Source organism: Pristis pectinata, chromosome 19 (genome assembly GCF_009764475.1).
Source record: "Pristis pectinata isolate sPriPec2 chromosome 19, sPriPec2.1.pri, whole genome shotgun sequence".
Classification (NCBI taxonomy): domain Eukaryota; kingdom Metazoa; phylum Chordata; class Chondrichthyes; order Rhinopristiformes; family Pristidae; genus Pristis; species Pristis pectinata.
In genome coordinates this window covers 27,132,700-27,154,418 of record NC_067423.1, presented here as the reverse complement: position 1 = coordinate 27,154,418, position 21,719 = coordinate 27,132,700, and the positions used below count along the sequence as shown (strand labels likewise).

The 21,719-nt window shown below is 39.4% G+C and overlaps 1 protein-coding gene across 4 annotated transcripts in view; it reads left to right on the top strand.

Moving 5' to 3' along the window:
* The window catches only part of tafa5a (TAFA chemokine like family member 5a), a 525,393-nt gene that overhangs the window by 114,691 nt on the left and 388,983 nt on the right, over positions 1-21,719 (top strand). For 2 of the 4 annotated variants that reach the window (XM_052034223.1, XM_052034222.1), the window contains exon 1: positions 12,519-12,672. The exons of the other annotated variants lie outside the window; for them this stretch is intronic. In XM_052034223.1, the coding sequence (XP_051890183.1) occupies positions 12,525-12,672 (148 nt within the window). In that variant the 5' untranslated portion in view covers positions 12,519-12,524. Of the gene's footprint in view, positions 1-12,518; positions 12,673-21,719 lie in introns of those variants that run through there. 4 annotated transcript variants of the gene reach the window in all.

Genomic DNA, 21,719 nt, shown 5'->3' with positions numbered 1-21,719 from the left:
ATAGCCGGAAAGAGAAGCTACCGATCATGGTTGATGCCTCCAAAACCAGCCCAATTTTATTAAGAACTGATTAGCTCAGAGAACTAGGAGTGATTTGGAAGAATATATTTAATATTAGCACTTTGTAAGAACAATATATGTTCAAAGAAACATATACCTGCATTAAGGAGCACAAAATCCATTGCAAGCTTAGATGACTACCATAAGTGCTGCAGGTTCAGATTGAGGAAGAGTTGAACAAATTTCAATGGCACCATATGTTGGCTAAAATTTCCAAATACTTGAGAAACCCGTTAGCATAATATTAAGCTCAACAAAGACTGAATGTGTCTTTATGCAGAAAGAATTACTTTATTTGGATGGAAACAAATGGTCTACAATGGGTCAAGGAAAATGCTGAGAGCATCGTCAAGGTGAGAAAACCCAAGAATGGATCTTTCCTAGATCTAATCCAATATTATGTCAGGTTTCTGCCAGACCTCACAATGGTATGCACATTGCTACATCAACTGTGGAAGGAGGATGAAACATGTTAATAGGGAAGGAAACAGTAGAAGGTGTACAACCTGTATAAGAAAATTCTGAGCAGTGAGCCCTTCCTGGTGCACCAGCACACTACTCTCAAGCTAAAGCTTGCAAATGATGCCTGTCAACAAATCAGGGTTGCATTAAATGGGGCTGTAGAATAACAGTATCCAAAGATCTATGAAGCAGAATAATGGAAGAACTTCATTCAGAGCACTTGGGGGTTATTAACATGAAAGCAGTAGCTCATAGATTTATCTATGGGATTGAGAAGAATTAGCCATCAAGTGCATAGTTTGTGAAGACTGCAGATCACACCCACCAAAAATATCATGCCAAGTGTGGAAGTTGCAATGAGGCCATTCTGGCAAGTCCACTTAGACAGCTGTGAGAAAGGTGTGGACATCTTCACCATTCAAGATGGATTAAGGTAAAGCACAAGGGATCGTGCATCACTACTGAATTCACTGTGGAAGAACTCAGATCAAATTACAGTTTGCTCAGAGAGATTGTATTGGATAATGGTCCATGACTTCAGTGATTTCAATTTGAACCATTTATGAAATGAAATTGGATCAAGCATCACTTTGAATTTCCTTGTCATCTGGCCTCAAACAGAGAACTGAGAGGAAAGTACATGGTGGAACAGGCATTAAAGAAGCAAATCTTGCAAAATAGATCTGGTATTGCTGCAAAGGATCGACTTGTAGATTTTCTTCCGCCTTATAGACCAATGTCGTGCGCCAAGGCAGGATACACTCTTATAGAAATGCTGAGGCACGTTAGACTTCGGATGAGTCTGGTTCAGTCAAATCTGAAAGGGAAAGTGGAAGAAAGGTAGTTGGAACAAAGCAAATATCATAACACATGTTAAAATGGAAGAGATTCAGATGAGAAAATGGGATATTGGAGGAATTGTGGAGATATATGTTCCAATTATAATCTCATAAGAGGTGAGAGATTCAGAAAGGTTCATGTAGACCACTTAATCTTATTGTAAGATACTCAAGAGATTAGTGAGAAAGATTGAGAGTGTGAATATACTCCTGAAGTGAGTCCTACAATTGTTGAGGAAGAGTTGACATGGAACATGATTGAAGAGGGTCAGGAAGAGACATCAACAACACCTGTTGAGTCTCCAGTATCAACACAAACTACACCAGAAGTTACAAAGATCAAAGAGAATTTGAAAACCAATTAATCAGTTAAACTTGTAGTATGTTAATATTGTAAAAACTACATTAATCTCTTTTTTAACAGAGGAAAGGAGTGTGGTACATTTGAATAAGTGTGACTTGACTACGTGATATACCTTTATGTGCAAGTGTACAGTTAGAGAGGAACCTTAAATAAACCAAACACCTTCTGGAGCATATTACTCTGCATACTTTGCATTTAACTCCATGAGAGACTAGGAATGCATAGAACAGTAGATATTACACTGGGTTCATCAGGAAGTATTGTGTTGGGTTACACATTTCATGGTTATATTTATGAAGGGGCCATGGCCCCCTTTCTGGGATGTATTGTTTTAAGACACAGGCTGAGTTTATAAGCTCCTTGTGTTCTTCCCTCATATTAGAGGGATCAGCCATGGTATGCTCCATTTCAGCTCCAAGAAATATGGAGTCTTATGACGTGAAAACAGACCCATCAATCCACTGAGTCAATGTTGATCATCAAGAATCTATTTATACTAATCCTACACTAATCTTATTTTGTTCTCCCTATGTTCCCATCAACTTCTCCAGGATTTTATCACTCAGCAGCATAAGGGGATACTTACAGTGGCCGATTAACCTATCTTTGGCATTTGGGAGGGCACCGGACCATTCTGTGGAAACCCAGGCAGTCACAGGGAGAATGTGCAAACTACACACAGATGGCACCAGAGGTCAGGGTTAAACCTGGGTCACTGAAGCTGTGAGGCAGTAACTGCACTAACTCTACCACTCTATTGCATTCCTCTAGGGTCTGAATGGCCCATTTATGTCATTGTGACTCAAACTCCTCTGCAAGTGTCATCTTATGTACTTCTTAACACAGTCAATATTTCTTTCCATCCAATCAGTCACTACTATGTTGCTGTGTCATCAATTTATGATACATCATGTCCTATTATGTATCATACAAAAAGCAATGAAAACAGCAAACATTCCAAGGTCTGGTAATTGATTTCCCACACCCACCACCTCCTCTGAAATGTATTGAAATGGACTGTAATCTTCTCAGTTCATTATAGTGCCAAGTAAGAAGGCACTGATCAGAGAAGGAATTAATGTAAATACTGAATTAGGATATCACAACACTTATGGCATAAATGTGATATTCTTTGATCGTATTTTGTGTATGTAGGGTTTTGTATCTGGAACCACTTGGCTTGTAAATACGAGCTTGCTTTAAAGTGAAAATTGCATAGAAATACATTTTAACAATAGACTGAGGAAACATATGTGGCTAACATCTACCAAGTGCTAGTTCTGTCACACACACAGCAATGATGCTCATTGGTATATTCCTTGCTTTCTTTGTTTATGGATGTTACTTAATGCTACAGAATTAAGATATGCAATTCTTCATTAATAAATGGATATTTTCTTGCTTAATTTAAAGCTGGTACAACTGATTGATTGTTTGAATTCAACAGGGCAAGAAAAGGTTATTCAGAGTCCATCAGCTTCACATATTTGTCTTTTGCTTCTTATCCCAAAGGACAGCTATTATGAATGTCTGGTGTCCAGCTCATTTTCAGGTGACAATATTCACTTATCTGACAAACAGTATTAATTAATGAATGAAAACATTTTTTGATGAGGGCAAAATTGTTTTGGTTCCTGCAACTAAAAGGGTTACTGAGGTATGATTTATGTGAGAACAAAAGAAAAAAAACATCCATTTGTATAGTCACAGAAAATGCTTAAAAAACTCAGAATATCAGGCAGCATCTGCAGAGAGATAAACAGAGCTAATGTTTGAGATTGATGACTTTTCTCAGAATTTATTTCAGATTTCCAGCCACAGCTGTTTTTTTTGTTGTTTTGCATTTATGTAGTGTCTTTCATCTTACTTTCAGGATAAGTGTTTTACAGCCAGTGAAGTACTGTTGTAATGTAGGAAGACTATAGCCAATTTGTGCACAGCAAGTTCCCATAAATAATGAGACGAATACCAGATAATAGGTATTTAGAAATGTTTGTTGAGTGATAGATATTCATAGTCAGGGAAGAATGCATATACTCTTCTTCAAAATAGCACCATGGCATCTTTTATTTTTACCTGAGTGAGCAGTTTAATCTTATCAGAAAGATTTTAATGCTTATAGTTTTGATGTGGGACTTGAACCCAGAACCTTCTGACTCAGAGTCAAATATTCTACCAGATAAGCCACAGCTGACATATTGTAGTGTGTCGTCATGGATCTGGGAAGAAAAACAAAGATCTTTGGAGGACTGAAGTCTTATTTTATATGTTGTCTAGCTTTTAACAGAAAGTGGAATTTTCTGTTTTCACCATGATAGAACATAAAGCAAAATATGTCCATGGACTCTGGGGTGTGTTTGTTTCATGCTGTAATAGTAAGTGGGATTGTTCTGCAGAATATAACTCTGAATGATGATTGTCCAGTGCTGCCAATAACAGTAAATAACACCAAGGGTTTATTTAGTACTGATGTGAGAGTAAAATCTTGGCAATATCCACATGCACTGGATGACTTCAGTCTGTAGATCTTCTCTCTTCCTGTGTACTGTGTATTATCAATTGTGTTATTAGTGTCAGAAATTATCTTGATAAGTCATTATGTGGTTGCGTTTGCCAAACATGATTGTACTAAAATTGAATCTGGAATTAAATCATAATGCATCTGAGTTTACCTGCACATGCAATAAAAATGTACACCATTCTTATTCATGCTCACAGTACACGAGTTGCTTTCACCACAAAGCACCAACAACAACTTTCATTTACACAGAGCCATCACAGTAGCAAAATGTCCACAGGCACTTCATTATTGTTATTGAGTAGGTCTTTATTGAGCTTTGCAAGGAGATATTAGGGCAGATGATTGAAAGTGTGGTCAAAAGGAAGGTTTTAAGGAGCATCTTCAAGGAAGAGAGTGGAGTGGTGAGGTTTATTAAAAAAAAATTCTGGAGCTAAGGCCTTAGCGACAGAAGACACAGCCATGAAAGTTGGAGCAATTAAATTTGGGAATGATCAAGAAGGTTGAATTCGAGGGACAAAGAATTGGAGGAGAGAGATAGCAGTAAGACCACGGAGAAATTTGAAAATGAGGAAGGGAACTTTAGAATCAAATAATTACTTTACAAAACCCAATGTACATCATCAAACATGGGAGTTATGGGTGAACAGGAGCAGTGGTGAATAAGGATACATACAGCAGAGTTTTGAATGGTCTCAAATATACAGAGAGTAGCACGAGGGAAACCAACTGGCAATGCACTTGGGTAACAAAGTACAGATGAGGGTTTCAGTAGCAAACGAGCTGCACAGTAACAAAGTCAGGTGATCTTATGGAGATGGATATGGGTAGTGCAAATGATGGCACAGATATGTCCCAAAATTTATCTGTGGATCAATTATGACATCAAGGATGCAAATAATCTGCTTCTATTTCAGACATTCAATGAGGCAAGAGGTGAAGTTGGTGAGCAAGGAATAATGCTTATGACAGGAACTGTAGAAGATAAAGTGTAATATTCCCATATTTCCAGATGAAGTGTAATAAAAGCTGTACTTTTACTATTGTTTTCCAAGATGTTATAATATAGTAGATCTCAAAATAATGAGTTGTTCACTCTGGTATGGAACAAAATAGTGAGTTCTGTCTTGTGATTATATTTGCTGTATTTCCTAAACTCTCTTCCTCACCACCATACTGCTACATGCATCTGAAGCTCATTTTCTAAATAGTTGGAAGCAAGGTACATTAAACCATTGTTAATATATTACAGGCAACTACACTCCTCTTAGACCATGTTCTTTAATGTGTTTGTGCTATGCATGGTGTGGTGAAGGGAATATCTCTTATCAAAGGTCTCCAATCACCTGCATGCGTATTTCACTATGAGGTCGCTGTCTAGATTTTGTTGCAAATGCCTGTAGCTGAGAACTCATATTGACTGAAAGTATAGGTAGAATTTGGTTATTTCTTTTCAACTACAGACAGAACTTGTTTGTTTAAAATGAGGCACTGAATTTTTACTGTTAATTCAGGCATTTTCTTTTGGCTCCATTGTTGGCCTTCAGTTTGTTGCTGGCTTGTATGAAAGGATTTCTTTCTTGTGACCGTACAGTTAAACCAAGTTGACATAAATTTGTCTTCCACTTATTCACACAGCACAAAGTTAAAGTGTTCTAGAGATGCTTGGCATAAGTTTAACTCCCAAAAATTAGCAGTTTACGGCTGGTGGGATATTGAAAATTTAGAAACTTGAACCCAATCCCAACCATTCCCAGTTGTAATGGAAGCACGAAGGGAAATGGGCAGCCAGTATGCTTCAACAAGATCCTTCTTTATGTATTTTGATGAGGGTTTGTGCCTCAGTGTAGCTGTCTTCCAGGTGTAACCTGTGCAGTTTGGTTTCCTGCGCCTCAGGAAATCTGGTGGCTGAAGAGAAATGAAGAAGACCTTTACAGCAATGTTTGGGGCCAGAAGGTGCAGGTTTGTTTCTGTCCTGCTTCCATCATCCTCTCACCTCATGACTGGAACCAACCCACACAATCATATCCTGCCCCCCTCCCCCCAAATCTGACTCCCTCATGATGTGAACTATCCCAGGAAAGGGTTAATCCTTTAATGTGCCTGCAATGCTTCACAATCCTACATCCCATCTTCTGACCGTTCCAAGCCATGGTGTGTTGATGATCCCTCTCACCACCTCTACAATGACAGCAGGAAATGCATCTTCTCTGTGGCTGTGGCTTCTCTTATAGCATTTCCTGTGTGAGAATTCCAGCAATCAGGAGTCACAGAAATCTGTAAATTGCCATCCAGTCCATCATACTTTTTGGAGTGCAGTATCACTCTTCCACTTATTTTAGTCCTAAATGTTCCACACTCTCAAGGATCTATCCAACTCTCCTTTAAAATTACATCTTCAGTTAGAGTGGTTCTTGATTCTGACACCCTGATTGAAAAAACTCCTTTTCATTTCTCCTCTAGATATTTTGCCAATGCTTTTAGATCTATGACCTCTAGTTAATGACCCATTCACTGGAGGGAATAGTTTTTGTATCATAACCTTTCATTTCTCAGAGAACCTTAACATCCTTTCTTCCAAAGAAGGCAGTTATAATGTTTCTAACCTAACCTCTCTTCATAACAAATATCCCTCAACGAGAGTGAATCTGCTGCATATTGGTTCAAATTTCTTTTGGTTGGGAACTTCATTACAGAATAGCCACACACACTGTCAAGTTAAAAATGCATAGGAGTCAAGTAGAACACTGCCTGATCACTAACTGCCAATCTCACCCTAGTGAAGATTAAGGCAAGAAGGTAGATTCTGATTTTGCAAAAAGAGTGTAAACTTGATGACTGCAGATTGGCAGCCAGATCTGTCCCTATTATTTATTTCTGCTGCTGATTTGCTAACAGGGAATGGCTAAGGGGTGGGGATGCAGAACAGAAAATGTGAGATATTTTTAAAGGCTTTTCAGGTTCAGTATTTACCTGTAGTGACAAGATTGATAGGTTTCAAATTATGTTCATTTAACTACTGACAGAGGTCAAAATAGCTAGTGTAATATTAAATGCTACCTGAGAGACTGATCAGCTGAGTACATCTTCTTTTATGGATTCAGGATGTGCGCATTGCTGGCAAGGTCACCATTTCCTGCCCATCCCTCGTTTTCCCTGGATTTGGACCTTAATTCATGTTTATATGAATCAAAAACATTCATATAAATGTGAATCAAGATTTACCACCAGGTAGCTAGTCTCAGGTGAAATCCTTATTCTTCACATATGACTTCAAGAGCAAAATGAGTTTCAAAAACATCTTTTAAAAAGATGAAGAAGGCCAGTCACTTCCTTTATGATATTATGTTATTAATAATCTGGTTTTTCCTCAAGAGCAGGAACTGGAATTTACAAGCAATTGCAATTCTACGAACACCATTTTCAGCTACAAACTGACCTTAAGGTATTCTAATTTAGCTCACTTGTGAAAAGGGAATTCCATAAAATAACCTGAAAGGAATAGGCTAATTTGACACAATTCCATCTTTGCAACATGTTGCAACAGAGCAACATGTTCTAGACACAAGAATACTTGAGAGATTAGCTATAGTTCATTTTAAAAGATTTTATTTAAAGTATGAAATGCAACCTCAGTTTCGTCATTTAAAAAAATGTGTTTAAGCAAATAAGACAGTCAATCTGGAGTCCTTTGTCTTCTGAGTCCAGACCCTTCTATTGCATTGATAAAACACCAGCATGTAATGAATAATGATATGAGCTGTTTCCCTCAATGACCTGAATGTAACTCAATGGCCCAGGAAGGTCATTTCAGATTCACTTTCTTATGATGTTTGTTTAGGAGATCTTTCAATGTAAAATTAAAACAAGGCTAAAGTTGGGTGAGAGAGTTTTTAAAGTTGGTGATACAAATTCCCAGTAGATGATGCTGGAGAGCAGTAATTAATGACGAATTGGTAGGTTGGGAGACAAAGGAGGAGAATGCTGTTTTAATCAAAAAGTTTATCAGTAGTGTAGCTAATGTACTTCATGAAAGAGCTTTGTCTGTCGTTCTTTTTGTCAAATTTTAATAAATGTGATTTTTTTTTTACAAACCCCTCTTCATTTCTTCCTGTAAAATCCTCTGGGTAGCATGATTATTGCAGTGGGAAAATGAAGATGAAATTGTTTACCATATGTTTTAGTCATGTTTAAACATAACTCCAGACAAGGATTGATTTACCCAGCTGGCATCCATCATTATCAAAGCTCCTGTTAATGTGGAGCTGAGAGTTATTTTTGCTGTGCATGTCAGAAGATGAACTTTACAGGAAGAAAGCAACAAAATCAATTAATTATATATTGTTGTAATCAATTAATTATATGTTCTTGCAGCTAAAATAAAATCATTTGCTGCAATGTATTTCCTCAGATTTATCTTGTATCCAAGTTTGGAATAAAAACTTGTTGGATCTTCAATCTTACGAAAATTTAAAATCCCTTGAGCCAACAACATCACTTTGACTGATTTAGATCCCACTACTGGAGAATTGGGAGAGCACTGGCTTCACTATAGAGAATGAAGGTGCTATCCTCTAACCTGACTACGTTGAATAATGGTTCAACTTTTAATTGGATTACCCGATGCCAATGAAATTTGCTGAAGATCTGGGATTTGTGTGATTTACTTAGGTTAATGAGTAATGTTTTTTTCATATATGGCATCAATGTGTTGTTCTGGATTATAAGCATTTAAAGAGGCAATCTGGATTGCTTTAATAGTATTTAATGACAAAAAAGTATTTGTTTGCATTGGCAGACAAAGGAGAGAGAATATACTGACTGATGTTGATACATGACCTTCTGGTCTATTGAATTTGACTTGTTTGGTTACAAGAGTTACACAGCCCTACCAATGAAAAAGGAAAAAAGTACCACCAGAATTGCATGGGCTGATCAAAGTGATCATGAAAAAGGAAAAACTCAAAACATTTTCCTCATAATGGTCTTGATCGGTTTACCATTACACGCATATTAGCTGTCTTCATGGAAGGTTGCTCTTGTATTTTTAGCTCTTGAAAATTTTTAATCTCAGTTTTAAATACTGAAGGAAGTGGTTAATTTAGAGCCCACAAGTTGCTAGAATTTGATGATCAGGCTCAGGCCTGAGAGTAACTGAAGATGTCATTATTTTTATATTATATTCCTGTGAATAACTTTAGAGTGACATTGGTTTACACCACAGTGTATCTTGCTAGGGCTAGTAATAATTCTATGTTAAAGTTAGACCATATTAGTGTACTGTCACGTCAATATGATATGTCTGCGATTCAGATCTCTTGCATCCTGTTTGTGAGGAATCTTCTTAGTTAATAATGTGGGTCTGGGGTGACACTTCTTTTTATCAGTATTAACAATGGAATCTTGTGTAATGCTGAAATGAGTTAAGATATTAGTGTATAGTTTGTGGACTTAAATGGAACAAGTCACTTGTTAAATTGTAAATAATAGCCTTGGCTCAGGTGAACCTCTCAGGTTTCTGATTCAGAAATGAGTGGGTTCATTATCACTCCAGAGAGATATGCAGATAGTCTGGATCTGGAGTGCCGTACTGTTGAAGTGAGTGTCTTTTAAATGAGATATTAATGCATTGTCACAGGGCCAAAATGTTGGAACTCCACCCATCTGTTCACCACCACTTTCTCTACAGCTGATAGGAGTGGGTAATAAATGTGGCCTCAGCAGTGAAGCTCATATCCTGATAGTTATTTATTTTAAGAAAGATCCAAACTGTCTGCTTGTTTCTATTAAGTTTCCATAGCACTTCTTGCCAACGTTTTTCCCCTCAACCAACATCACAGAAACGGATTACCTTTCAAATAACATTACTGCTGTTTGTGTTCTGTGCACATTAACTGCTGGTTTTCCATACATTACAATGGCGAGGTTGCTTCAAAAGTATATAACTGGTTGTGAAGTATTTTGGGATGTCTTGAGGTTGTGATGTCTGGGTGCAACACTTATTTCTATAGTTCTCTTTAATCCCCATTGCAGAAAAGCAAACTTACTGAAACAGTCTGACATTTCTATTTCACCAACCCGTCAGTTGTTAAGCCTGACTGAGTGAGGCTGCCCGTTAACAATCAGTGTAATGTTAAGGCCAGGGTGTGTGATGGGCAGTCCCCAACTCCAGACATAATAGCAGCACTGCCAGAAATGCCCCAAAGCATGTTGCCCATGTTACCACTTGACTGAGAAATGGAAGATTCTGCAGAGGTGAGAGCAAAAAATAATTCCCAGCATGTATCTTGTCCTTCTTGCTGATGGTTATAATGAATATTGCAGACAGCAATAGAATGCGGGTTGATTAAAGCGTTTGACAGTCAGCTCTCTGTCTCCTGTCGCAGCACACAGTGCGCTGGAATGTTCATTCTAGCTGTCACACTGCATGTAATTTGATCTCTTGGTTTATTGATTTGATAGTCTGAAGGTTTCACTGCAATATACATCATCTGTTCTTCCATCTGTAAGGGCACTTAAGTCTAAAACGGGTGTTAATATTTTATACTTCTTACTTTAGTTGAACTTGATAATGGAATACGATATTCTGAAATCAAAAAGGCATTTATTTTTGGATAAAATCTTTCTCTTGGAATAAAAAAAACATAACCTTTGTTTGTCACTGGGGAAAGCATTGGATACCACTCATCTAAATGGTGGTTTCCAAGTTTCTGCACATTGAACCCTACAAAGTGACTTATAAAGTGCCATGCATCACCTACAATAGATCATAGCACTATAATGTATCAAATGTCCTATCCAACATTTAAAACGTTAAACACTTGTCACACGGGGTTGCTTTGGACGTGTTGTATACTGTAACAGTAGCCTGTGTATTGCAAGGATATCACATATTGGAAATGGGGTAAATTATGGCAAGTGAAGCGCTCGACGCAGACAATTTAACTCATTGATATCCGCAATGATAACGAATTATGTAACTCACATCCACTCAATTTCTGCTCCTCGATGTCTGCCGCCGGCTTTAAAGTGCTGGATGATATGATGTAACCCTCGACGATACGGACTGCTGCTACCATGGGGTATAGAATGAACGTGCCGCTGCCAGCGAGTGGGTCCTGTCGCTTAACGTGGTTATTGATCTGAATGAAACTCAGCTGGCACGCTGTGGCAGACTGGGAGAGCGGCTGGGGGTAGACACTCCACAGCCCACTGCTAAATTCAGATGTATTTCGTCTGACGTCAGGAGAGGATTTGCCCGAATGTTTATTTCACCACCACCTCCCCCCCCCCCCCCCCCACACACACACCCCTCCCCCATCCCGCGAACCTGACAACGGGATCAGGATCCTGGCTTGAAATATAAAGAGAGCCGAGTTTGGAAAATAGGAATCTCCTCGGGCCGGGGTTTGGGGGAGGAGCAGCCGCGGCGGCGGCGGCGGCAGCAGGCAGGCTCGCCGTGAAACTGCCCCGGCGGCTGGCAGTGAAGTCTCCGGGATAACCACATCTTACCGATAAGCTGAGATCGCTCCCACCCCCTTCCCTCCCGACCAAAATAAAAGAGTATTTAAGAGCCAGCTGTTGGAGAAAGGGGAGGGCGAACGGAGATTCCGCTGAGCCCGGTACCTGAGGGGGAGGGTGAAGAGCAGGCTTTAGGAAAGTGACGGCGGGGGAAGCGGGGCGGCTGCGGAAGCTGCCCGGTGTGTCGGGCCGGCGAGGGAGAGGGCGGCGTGTGTGTGTGTGTGTGTGGAGTTGCTCAGTGGCGGACAGAAGGAAAAGTCCGGCGGGCAGTTCCCCTCCCCCAAACCATGAGCTGCCCGCTCAGCCCCAGGAGTGGAGGAGAGCCGCGGCGAAGCGCCAGGTTGTCAGGAGCGGCGTGCGGGGACACCTCCCGGTAAAGTGAAGGCAAAGGGACGGTCAGCCTGCCGCGGGAGGGGGAGAGTGTCCCCGCCGATCCCCCCACCCCCCCCCTTCACCTCGCCCAACAAGCGACAGCTGCTTTCATTGCCGAGAGAGGGAGAGAGAGAGGTGGGTGGGGGGAGGTCTCCGCAGTCCCGCCGGAGTGAGTGAACCTTCGGAGGGTCGTGCGCCGGGGACCGGGAGCAGCGAGGAGCCGGGGAGAGGAGCACCGCCTTGTCCCCACTGCATGGATCGAGCGGAGCCGGGAGGCGCGCACCCCTCGCCACTCTGAAGGATTGCACCGCTTCTGGGCCGGAGGAGGAGAGCTTGGGGGGGGGGGGGGGGGTGGAGGTGGGGGTGGGGTGAGGTACGGGCTCTCTACATGCTCCCTTCTGGCGAAGAGTATCGCCTGCTGCCAGCCACTCATCCTCCTCGCATCATGCAGCTCCTGAAAGCTGTGTGGGCTTTGGCCGGAGCCGCTGTCTGCTGTGTGCTCCTGTTCGTTATCCATTCACACTTCCTGAAAGAAGGTAAACAGTTTCAATTACTTATCCTGCACCCTCCCTCCTTGCTTCTGAGTTTTTTTTCTGCCTTTTGGTTACACTGCAATGTAAACAGTCTCGGAGATGCGGCGAGACGGTGAGTTGCACCATCATTTGAACGTACAATCTACCATTATAGGCAAAATCAGAGTCAGGTCTTACAATTATCTCCCGATTCGGTCGGGATTGCAGGTTGTTCCATTTACAGACCTATCTTTTATTTCCGGAATGCTGCAGTGGTTGGGTCGACTTGCAGTTGTACTACCAAAAGCTTGACCAAACGAGAGATTTATTAACTTGAGGTAACCTGAATGTGGAGAGGGGGGTGGTCTCGTGTGAGATGGGAAGGAGAGAAGGGACGGGATCCACGTTCTTCCTCCCCAGGATTCGAGGTGGAGGCGGGGAGCAGAGTGAGCTTCAGTGGAGGGCGCTGTAACTCCGCACATGTAGCCGGGTACCCGCTGCCTCTGCCGCCGAGGTACACAAGGGTTTCCTCCGCTCCTTCCACCTGGTTTTCAACTTTCATTCTCCTCCCACCCCATCAGAAACTTCCGGGAGACAAAGTGCGGAAATTGTTTTATCCCAGATTCACAGAAATGAGAGAGTCAGCTCTGCAGAACAGAAAGGCAGCTTTTCAGCTCGGATTGTTGTCTGCTGAAATGTTAGTCTGCTTTTGATGCAACCGCGAGTGTGCCGGTGTAGGAATTGCATTCATCTGAAGCACAGTCCAGACCATTTAAGAATATGGGTTGGATTAGTTCATCTGAGTGGAACTGTCTCTTCTGAAAAAGAGTAAAGTCACACACAAGCATTGTTATTAAATTGAGCGAGCATTCAGCTAGTTTATTGTTTTAGCGATTCGCATTTAGAACTTTATTTAGTTTCATCGCTTTTTTTTTGTAGAGCATAATCTCGTTCCGACGTTTGCAAACTTTATGATTTTTAATTTAAGATGTGGCAAGTCACATTGATTGCACAGTCGTGAAATCATTCTGCTTCATTATTTGAGCTAAATGCGTGACTTGTTTAATTGGTAAACTAAGCGGAATGTACGGTTTTTAGAAAATTCATTTCACTGTGTACCGGCAAAGAAAATCAGTCTTGTCCATTCACACTTTGAAACCTTGTTCTGCGGTTGTAAAAACAGACTAACTCCAGGGTGTAACTCGTAGTCGCTGTTAATCTGGAGCTAAAGTATGACTCGCAGATAGTATTGGATAGTACAGAAGCGATGTAGAAAGCTAACGGTAAAGACTTTCTGGCGTTCAACCGGCTATTGAATTCAGAATACAGTCCGTGGCTGGCACTCATTTATAGTCTAACACCAGCACATGGCAAAAGTTCTTGCTACTGAGTCAGTAACAATGAATGGAGGAATTACAATAGATCAGACCGGAGGAATCAATGGTTTGTGTTGCAGACTAAGTTAAATGAAACATTTAAAAAGTCAGGTGTAATGGGTGCGTTGTATCCTGTTGCTTTGACTACACCATATTAAGTAATACGACAGCGTAGTGAAACTGACAACAGGGTGACATGATTGGTCAGAACTTAAACTACAATTTTATTACCAAACTGAGTTCGGTATTAAAAGTCCCAATACTTATCAGTGATATTTTACGAATCATGAGGGAGTTGTTTTGTTTTGTCGCTGTCTAAATCTTTTATAATAAAAAAACTAATAATATATTTTTCTTGCAATTTTGTGTACCTGCATCGTGAATACTTAGAACCCATCTGTTAAGTATTTTCACCCCCCCACCCGAAAATTTACTGAGCGTTGATGTAACCGACTTTCAGCATGTTCACATGTAGTCCCTGATGGCAAAGTGACAGCTCACTAGAATCTCTAATTCCATCAAGTTCAGTTTCTGTACGACTGAGCTGTTGCTAGTTTCAGGCAAAAGCTTCCTCAGCAGAAGGGTTCTTCCAAAATGCCAGGCTCTGTAAAATATTGCATTGTGTTTTTAAAATATCTGATCAAAAGTTCTGAACCTATAATTAGCAACAGGATACAACGCACCCATTATTTTTAATTAGGTGTACTTCAAGCAAATTAATTTGCTTCTAATAATGCTTTAAACGTTGCAATACTTAACTGATCTTATACTATTTATCAGCCAAGGCTTTCTTAGTTGAACAGTGAGCGTCTTTGCTTTCCTCTCTCGATTAAGTTGCTCTATCATGTTTAATGAAATCTGCGTCTCAACTGCATGGACTCTGGATATTCTGTTCTTGCAAAATACTTTGAAATACATTTTTAGTAACCCTAATCATTTTTTTTCGTAAAATGTGTTAAATTCAAACGTGTAAAGAATCCTGTTTGAAATATATTAGCTCATGAAATACAGTATTTTTGTGAATGAATCTAAAGTAGTAAATTATGATTGATAATACTGTGGTCATCCACAGTCAAGTATGTAAATGTAGAATATCTTAAGAAGATTTTGAGTTCAATACACCTTAAATATTTTTCTAAATAGGATTATTGTAAAATCTCTTTACTGGAGTTGGAAATTGGGTTGCAAACCTTTGGGAACCAGCACTTCTAATAATCTCATGCTTGAGAAATGAGGTGGTGGGGGGAACCATTATTTAACAAACAACTGCTAATCTATCATGTTTGATTTCAAACATATTAATTTTCCTTCAGAACTGAAAGTTTAATCTCAATGAAAAAGGGAGCAATTGTAAGTGTAATCTAACCCATTGAATAGAAATCTTCTTTCTGGAGATTTGTGTGTATCTATGCAAGCATCATTTGGAACATTAATATCTATTCCCAAATAGATAGGTTAAAGTATTTCCCAGAAAATCCACATCTTAAAGCCATGGCTGTGATTAGTGATCATCTTTACTATAATAAATCAATGGAATTTTTTTGCATAATTAAGGGAATTCCATAATCACTTTCATCATAACAAGGCATCGGAAGAGTTTATTCTTTGTCCAATTTTCCTATTGAAAATATTTTTGTAAAATAATGGCAATTTGATTGTTTCCTTTTATTTGTACACTGCTTTAAATCATAGAAAGTGTTCCTTTATAAAACTATGGATTTGTCAAATATAAAAATAAACCTCAGCTAAAATAGAAAGATGCTCAAGTGGATGAGTTTGAAGGCAGATCTTGGTAGATGAAGGAAAAGTGGAGAATATTGTAGTGTAGAGTTTGGACAATTAACTGCAAGACCATCGGTATGGTGAAAAGGAACAGTGAGTACAGAGACAGGACTTGTACATTTGGAAGATGATTGATACAGGGAGGCTCATGGACATGAGGTTTAAATATGAGACTGAAATTTAGAATTGGAAAAATGATTAAACCCTGTGGAGTTAAAGGGATGGTGGCAGCTGGAAAAAGACTGTCTAAAAGGCAGAAATTAGAGAATAGATTAGGGAATCATATCGTTGTGCTTCTTGGGAGTCAATATAAATGAACAAGACTTGGATTTAAAAAGCATGAAGACAAAACTCAGAAACACGGTAAACTTTTGTGGATAATAACAGACCTCTGGAGAATAGTCAAATAACATAGGAACTACATAATGATGAAATTTAACACAGGAAAGTGTAATGTGACAAATTTTGGTAGTAATGCAGAGAGCCAATATGAGTCCAATTTTAGAAGGGATGAAGAAAGTGAAATGAGGTACCTAAATCTGTGAAAGTGGCAAGGTCAACTAGAAAGCCAGTTAAAAGAAATGTATGGGATATTTTCCTTCATTAATGGAGTAAAAAGTAAGGATATTTTTTCCAAACCTTTAAAGTACTCAAAATATTGTAAGAGTGTAATGCCCAGAATATTGCAATAGTGCTTGCTGTTCTGAAAGGGCAGGTTGAAAATAGTTCTGGTTTCTGTATTATGTTTAAGTATTGCCTGTTGAATGTTCTCTCCTAGATCTAATCCATGATTGCAATAGCTTTACTCCATATCTTGTTGCAAATCTGCTCGTGTTCTCAGAGGTGCAGGCAGTGATTGACTTGAGTGATTGGGGAGGATATGGGCTGAGAACAATATGAAAGAAGAATAAATGGTGGAATTAAAATCATGTCTAATACAATTTAGTTAAAAATGTACAGTGCTTCGATAATATCCAGCAACGAGCTTCAGTAATTTAAAATTGACACACTCCTGGTTTCTGCTATTTAGATACACCCTGGCTGCTGAGAGAAACCTGCTCACGTGTGAGGAGAAAACAGGGGCAGTGTAGATTTTTTTTTGTTTAAGATTGTTCTAAGGGCAAGGAAATCATATTGTTCCTTGACTTTAAAACCTCCTATTTGTAGTTGAACCATTGGTGTGAGCAAAGACAACATACCAAAACTAATTTCATTCATTTATTTGGATAATTGCACCAAACAACAGTTAAACCACTGATTCTCAACCCTTTAATTGTGACCTAAAAACAAGTCACAGAAAGGGTGGCTCTGGGGGTCCAAAGGTTGATTCTGAGTTTTGCAATCAGACTGCAGACCACTCGACAGGCTGACTTGATTTGTTTATAATTTAAGTTTAGTTTCAAAGTTTTAATGTGACTTGTTGCTTAAGACACAGAGACAATAGATTTGAATCATTAAACATGGATTGACCATTGACTGATCAGTAGTGTTGTCCTAACTTCCTGTGAGTTAAGTCTCAAGACAAGTAACTTCACAAGCTTGGTGCACCCGCTTTGGACTACACAATTACAGAGCATTAAACTCAAACTGTTGTCTCAAATAAAACTTTAAATTTTGTTGAGAGCAAATCTGTTCTAAAGGTATCCCTTTTATACTATGTCGTTAAGATTTCTCTATTAGCAATAGAGAAACAAGGAGAATAAAATATTCAAATTAAAAATGGGGAAAAACACGTGAGCCTGCTTTGTGAATTCTTATCATAAATGAATGTTCTGTCTTCTCCGTTCATGCTTTTCTATTTCTGCTCTCATATTTTTCTTGATGTTGTCACCAGACCACTGTGCTGTATCAAACTGTTAAGCTGAGCACAATAGTGAAACAATCCACCTTTGTTCTTGGGCTAAGTGGGAAAGAACTGCTTGAAATATTCCCTTTTTTTGCAGATTTTATATTTGAAGACAGGCAGAATAGGATACATGCAGTGCAAGTTTTCCCTACTCTGGATTTCATTCAAAAGGTTGCGATGCAAGTCCTTGCATAGCTAATCCTCAAACCAAGTCCCTGATCACTTTCTTTCCATTTCAGTGTTTATAAAAAAGTTTTCAGCTGTGATTTGCAGAGGTTAGTGATTGGTAACTTCACGCTTCTGTTTGCCAGATCCTGTCAAAGCAAGCAAAAAAAGTAATCATTGTAGCCTTGCTTTCAAAAGGATGGTCTTAAAGGTGTAATAATTTGTTTTAATATTTAAGCTGCAGTTACCATTACAAGATTTACTGTAGATTTAGATTTTTTTTAAACTCAATCTTCAAGGCAAATATTAAACATTCCTTCAAATGGAGAACATAATAAGTGTATATATTCTGAACTTAAATATTAATTTTCAGAACTGTAGTACATTTTAATTTGTACCACAATCACAAATTTTCAAAAAACAACTGCCACTTGTTTAGACCAAGTATTGGCTTGTGGCGCAGTGAGAATGGGGCCTTACCCCTTTTTAACAAACACAAAAAGGGGTTAAAGAATGTGATAAGATGAATATTGACCTTTCTACAGGAAGTACTGGATGGACGTGTATTTTCTGACTGAAATCAAGCTCAGCAGTAACATTATAGATGCATTTGCAAAATAAATAATAAAGCATGTCCTCCAGTAGCATGCCCAGAGAAGTGTGAGCTTTCTATTTTTGGCTTCTTGCAGAATAATTTTCTTTAGTTTTTTTTTCCCTCTTCCCAAGTTATTATTGCAACATCTGTGTGGGTGCTCTTGTATGACCATTCTTACTAGAAAGGGATTACTTTTCACGACAGAGGTTACCTTCGCCCGTTTGAATCTCAGTAGATTTTCAACAATGATTTATACCTGACTGATCTGAAATTCCCACTTTCCAATCTCAAATTTGATTTGTACAAATTATTTCCCACTCTGGGCTTGAAGATTCTTGGTTGCCAACTCAACACTCCAACAGTCCTTTGCAACACGGGTAGATTGTCAGTTTGCAAGACTCATCAGTTTAGTGCCTATATTTCTCCCCTTTTCCTTCTCCAATCTTTAGTCGTCTTTGACATTGTAATTCTGCCTGACTAGGTGAGCATTTTTTTATTCTGCCTTGAATGAGGGGGAAATTCATTCTCTTTAACAAGGCTGAGTTTCCTTTCTGAAGTGACCCCTCCTGCTGAGCTGAAAATTTAATTCCATCAGGTTTGAAAGAAAAAGAATCAGTTCTAAAACTTGAGCTGTGAGTTAGCTTGCCGATGTCTTTGTCACTTGCACACCATTAATTATAATGGGCCAGTTGCTTTGATTGTTCTGCAAGTTCATAGCAAATGCAAATTTGCTGCACCAGTGTAAATGGGGTATTGCACTCAACAAGCGAGGCTGGCCAAACCTGAGCTTTTGCCAAAAATTCACTGGTACTGCCATCTGCATTGATTCTGGTGCTAATTAAGTTACCAGCTTAATTAACACAGAAAGGAGCTTTTTTTAAACAAAGATGTCCAGTAGTATTCCCCTTGTTTGGCTTCCCAACCTTTAAACTTTAAGTACCTTTAAGTATTTCAGGTTTTTGTAAGCTGTATCTGTACTTGTGTAAAATGTTACTCATTGTTTGTGGATGCAAAGACAAGAGGTTCTAACAACCAGTAAGTAATTAATTGTTGAACTTTTGTGGTAGTCTCTTGCCTGACCTGAACTGGTAAAAAGGCAGAGTGTTCCCAGGAGCAGTCCTTGGGCAGATCATAGTTGTTAGCTATAATGTGGCAAAAAGCCTTGCATGAGGCCTTTTGTGTGTTGTCAGCTGAAACCTGTACCTACTTCTCTGTATCTCTCACTTTGCTTTTCCAGAAAATGCTCAGGTTCAGCACCTCTTAGGGTGAATAATCAAATTTTATGTTTTTTAAAAGCACATTGATCATTGAATGTTGGTAGTAAAGTGTATGAGGTTAGTCTTGTCGGACGAACTTTTCAGCTGTTTAAACTTGCTTTTAATTTCAATTAGTCATAAAACACTGATCCAAGTTTGCGGGTGAAATCCCTTCTTGGATTCTTGAACTGAGGAAGCGCTGCGTTGGTTGAGATGCAACTTTAACTGAGTTTCCCTTGCTTTATGGGTGGATATAAAATGTTCCATGCTTCTATTTCGAAGAAGAGTGGAGGATTCCTTGCCAGTATGTAGGATAAGTATTTTATCTCATTATCATTGTGGAGATTATCTTGTCTCCATTTCCATTATGGGAGCTTGCTGTGCAGTTTGTTTACTGAGATGTTTTCCACATTACAACAGTGTCTCCACTTTAATTAGCTGCAAAGAGCTTTGGGATGTTTGAGGTTGTTAAAGGTGCTATCTAAATGATTTTATTTGTATTTGCTGCCACTGTTATTGATGAAAATCCAAGGGCAATATAATTTTCCCATAGCCTGGAACTAAATTTCATTAGACTAATAGAAGATTGCATCTCCCCAAGATAGGTTCTTGTCATTGTATTCCAACCAACTGTCTCCACCTAATCGATTGGAATTCATTAGGAAGAAGGATATGGAGGTTGCAGAGTTAAGGGAGGGTTATGCTGATATTCTAGAGCATGTATATATCAGGAAGGAGGAAGTGTGAGAAATATTGGTGCACATTAGGGTGGATAAATCCTCAAGGCCTGCCTGGATCTATCCAGCTTGCACAGAGACACAAGGGAGGAGATTGCTAGGGCTCTGACAGAGATCTTTGTGTCTTCATTGGCAATGGGTGTAGTACCAGAAAACTGGAGGATAGCTAACTTTATTCCCTTGTTCAAGAAGGGCCATATAGACAAGCCTGGAAACTATAGGCTGGTGAGCCTTGCATCAGTGGGAGGGAAGTTGTTTGGGGAAGATTCTGAGGGACAGGATTTACGTTCACTTAGCAAGATGGGGACTGATCAGGAAGAGTCAGCATGGTTTTGTGCAGGGGAGATTGTAGCCCACAAATCTGAGTTTTTTTGAGGAAGTAACTTAAGAAAATTGATGAAGGTAGAGCAATGAGCACGGTTTACATAGACTTCATTATGGCTTTTGACAAGGTCCCATATGGTAGGGTGGTCCAAAAGTTTAAGGCACAAGGGATCAGAGGTGCATTCACAACCTGGATCCAAAATTGGCTTGGTGATAGGAGGCAGGGGGTAGTAGTGGATGGGTGTTTATTTGACGGCAAATCTGTAACAAGTGGTGTACTGCAGAGACAGGTGCTGGGATCTTTGCTATTTGTCATATATATAAACAACTTGGATGAGAATGCAGGTGGTCTGATTAGTAAGTTTGTAAACAACACAAAATTTGTCGAGTCACTAATTGAGAAGAAGGTTGTCTAAGAATCTAGCAGGATGGAGATCAGCTGGAAAATTGGATGGAGTGGTGGCCGATGGAATTTAATCCAGACAAGTGTGAGGTAATGCACATAAGTCAATTTCTAGTAAGACTTATAAAGTAATTAGCAGGGACTTTCATGTTGATGTACAGAGATACCTTGGAGTGCAAGTCTATTGTTTGCTGAAAATGATGACACAGTGGATAGGATAGTGGAAAAGGTATTTGGTATTCTTGCCTTCATAGGCTGAGACATTGAGTATAAGAGCTTGGACATCATGTTGCAGCTGTCTAGAACATTGGTTAGTATGCACTTGGAGTATTGTGTAAAGTTCTGGTTGCCAATGTACAGGAAGGCTGTGGTAGCAATAGAGAGAGTGCAGAAGAGATTCATCAGGATATTGCCTGGAATGGAGGGTTATCATTTGAGGATAGATTGGAAAGACTACATTTATTCTCACTAGATTGTAGGTGGCTGATTGATGACCTTATAAAGGTTTATAACATTATGGGGGGGGGGTACGGTTAGGGTTATAGGATGGACAGTCAGAGTCTTTCTCCCAGGGCAGGGGAACCTAG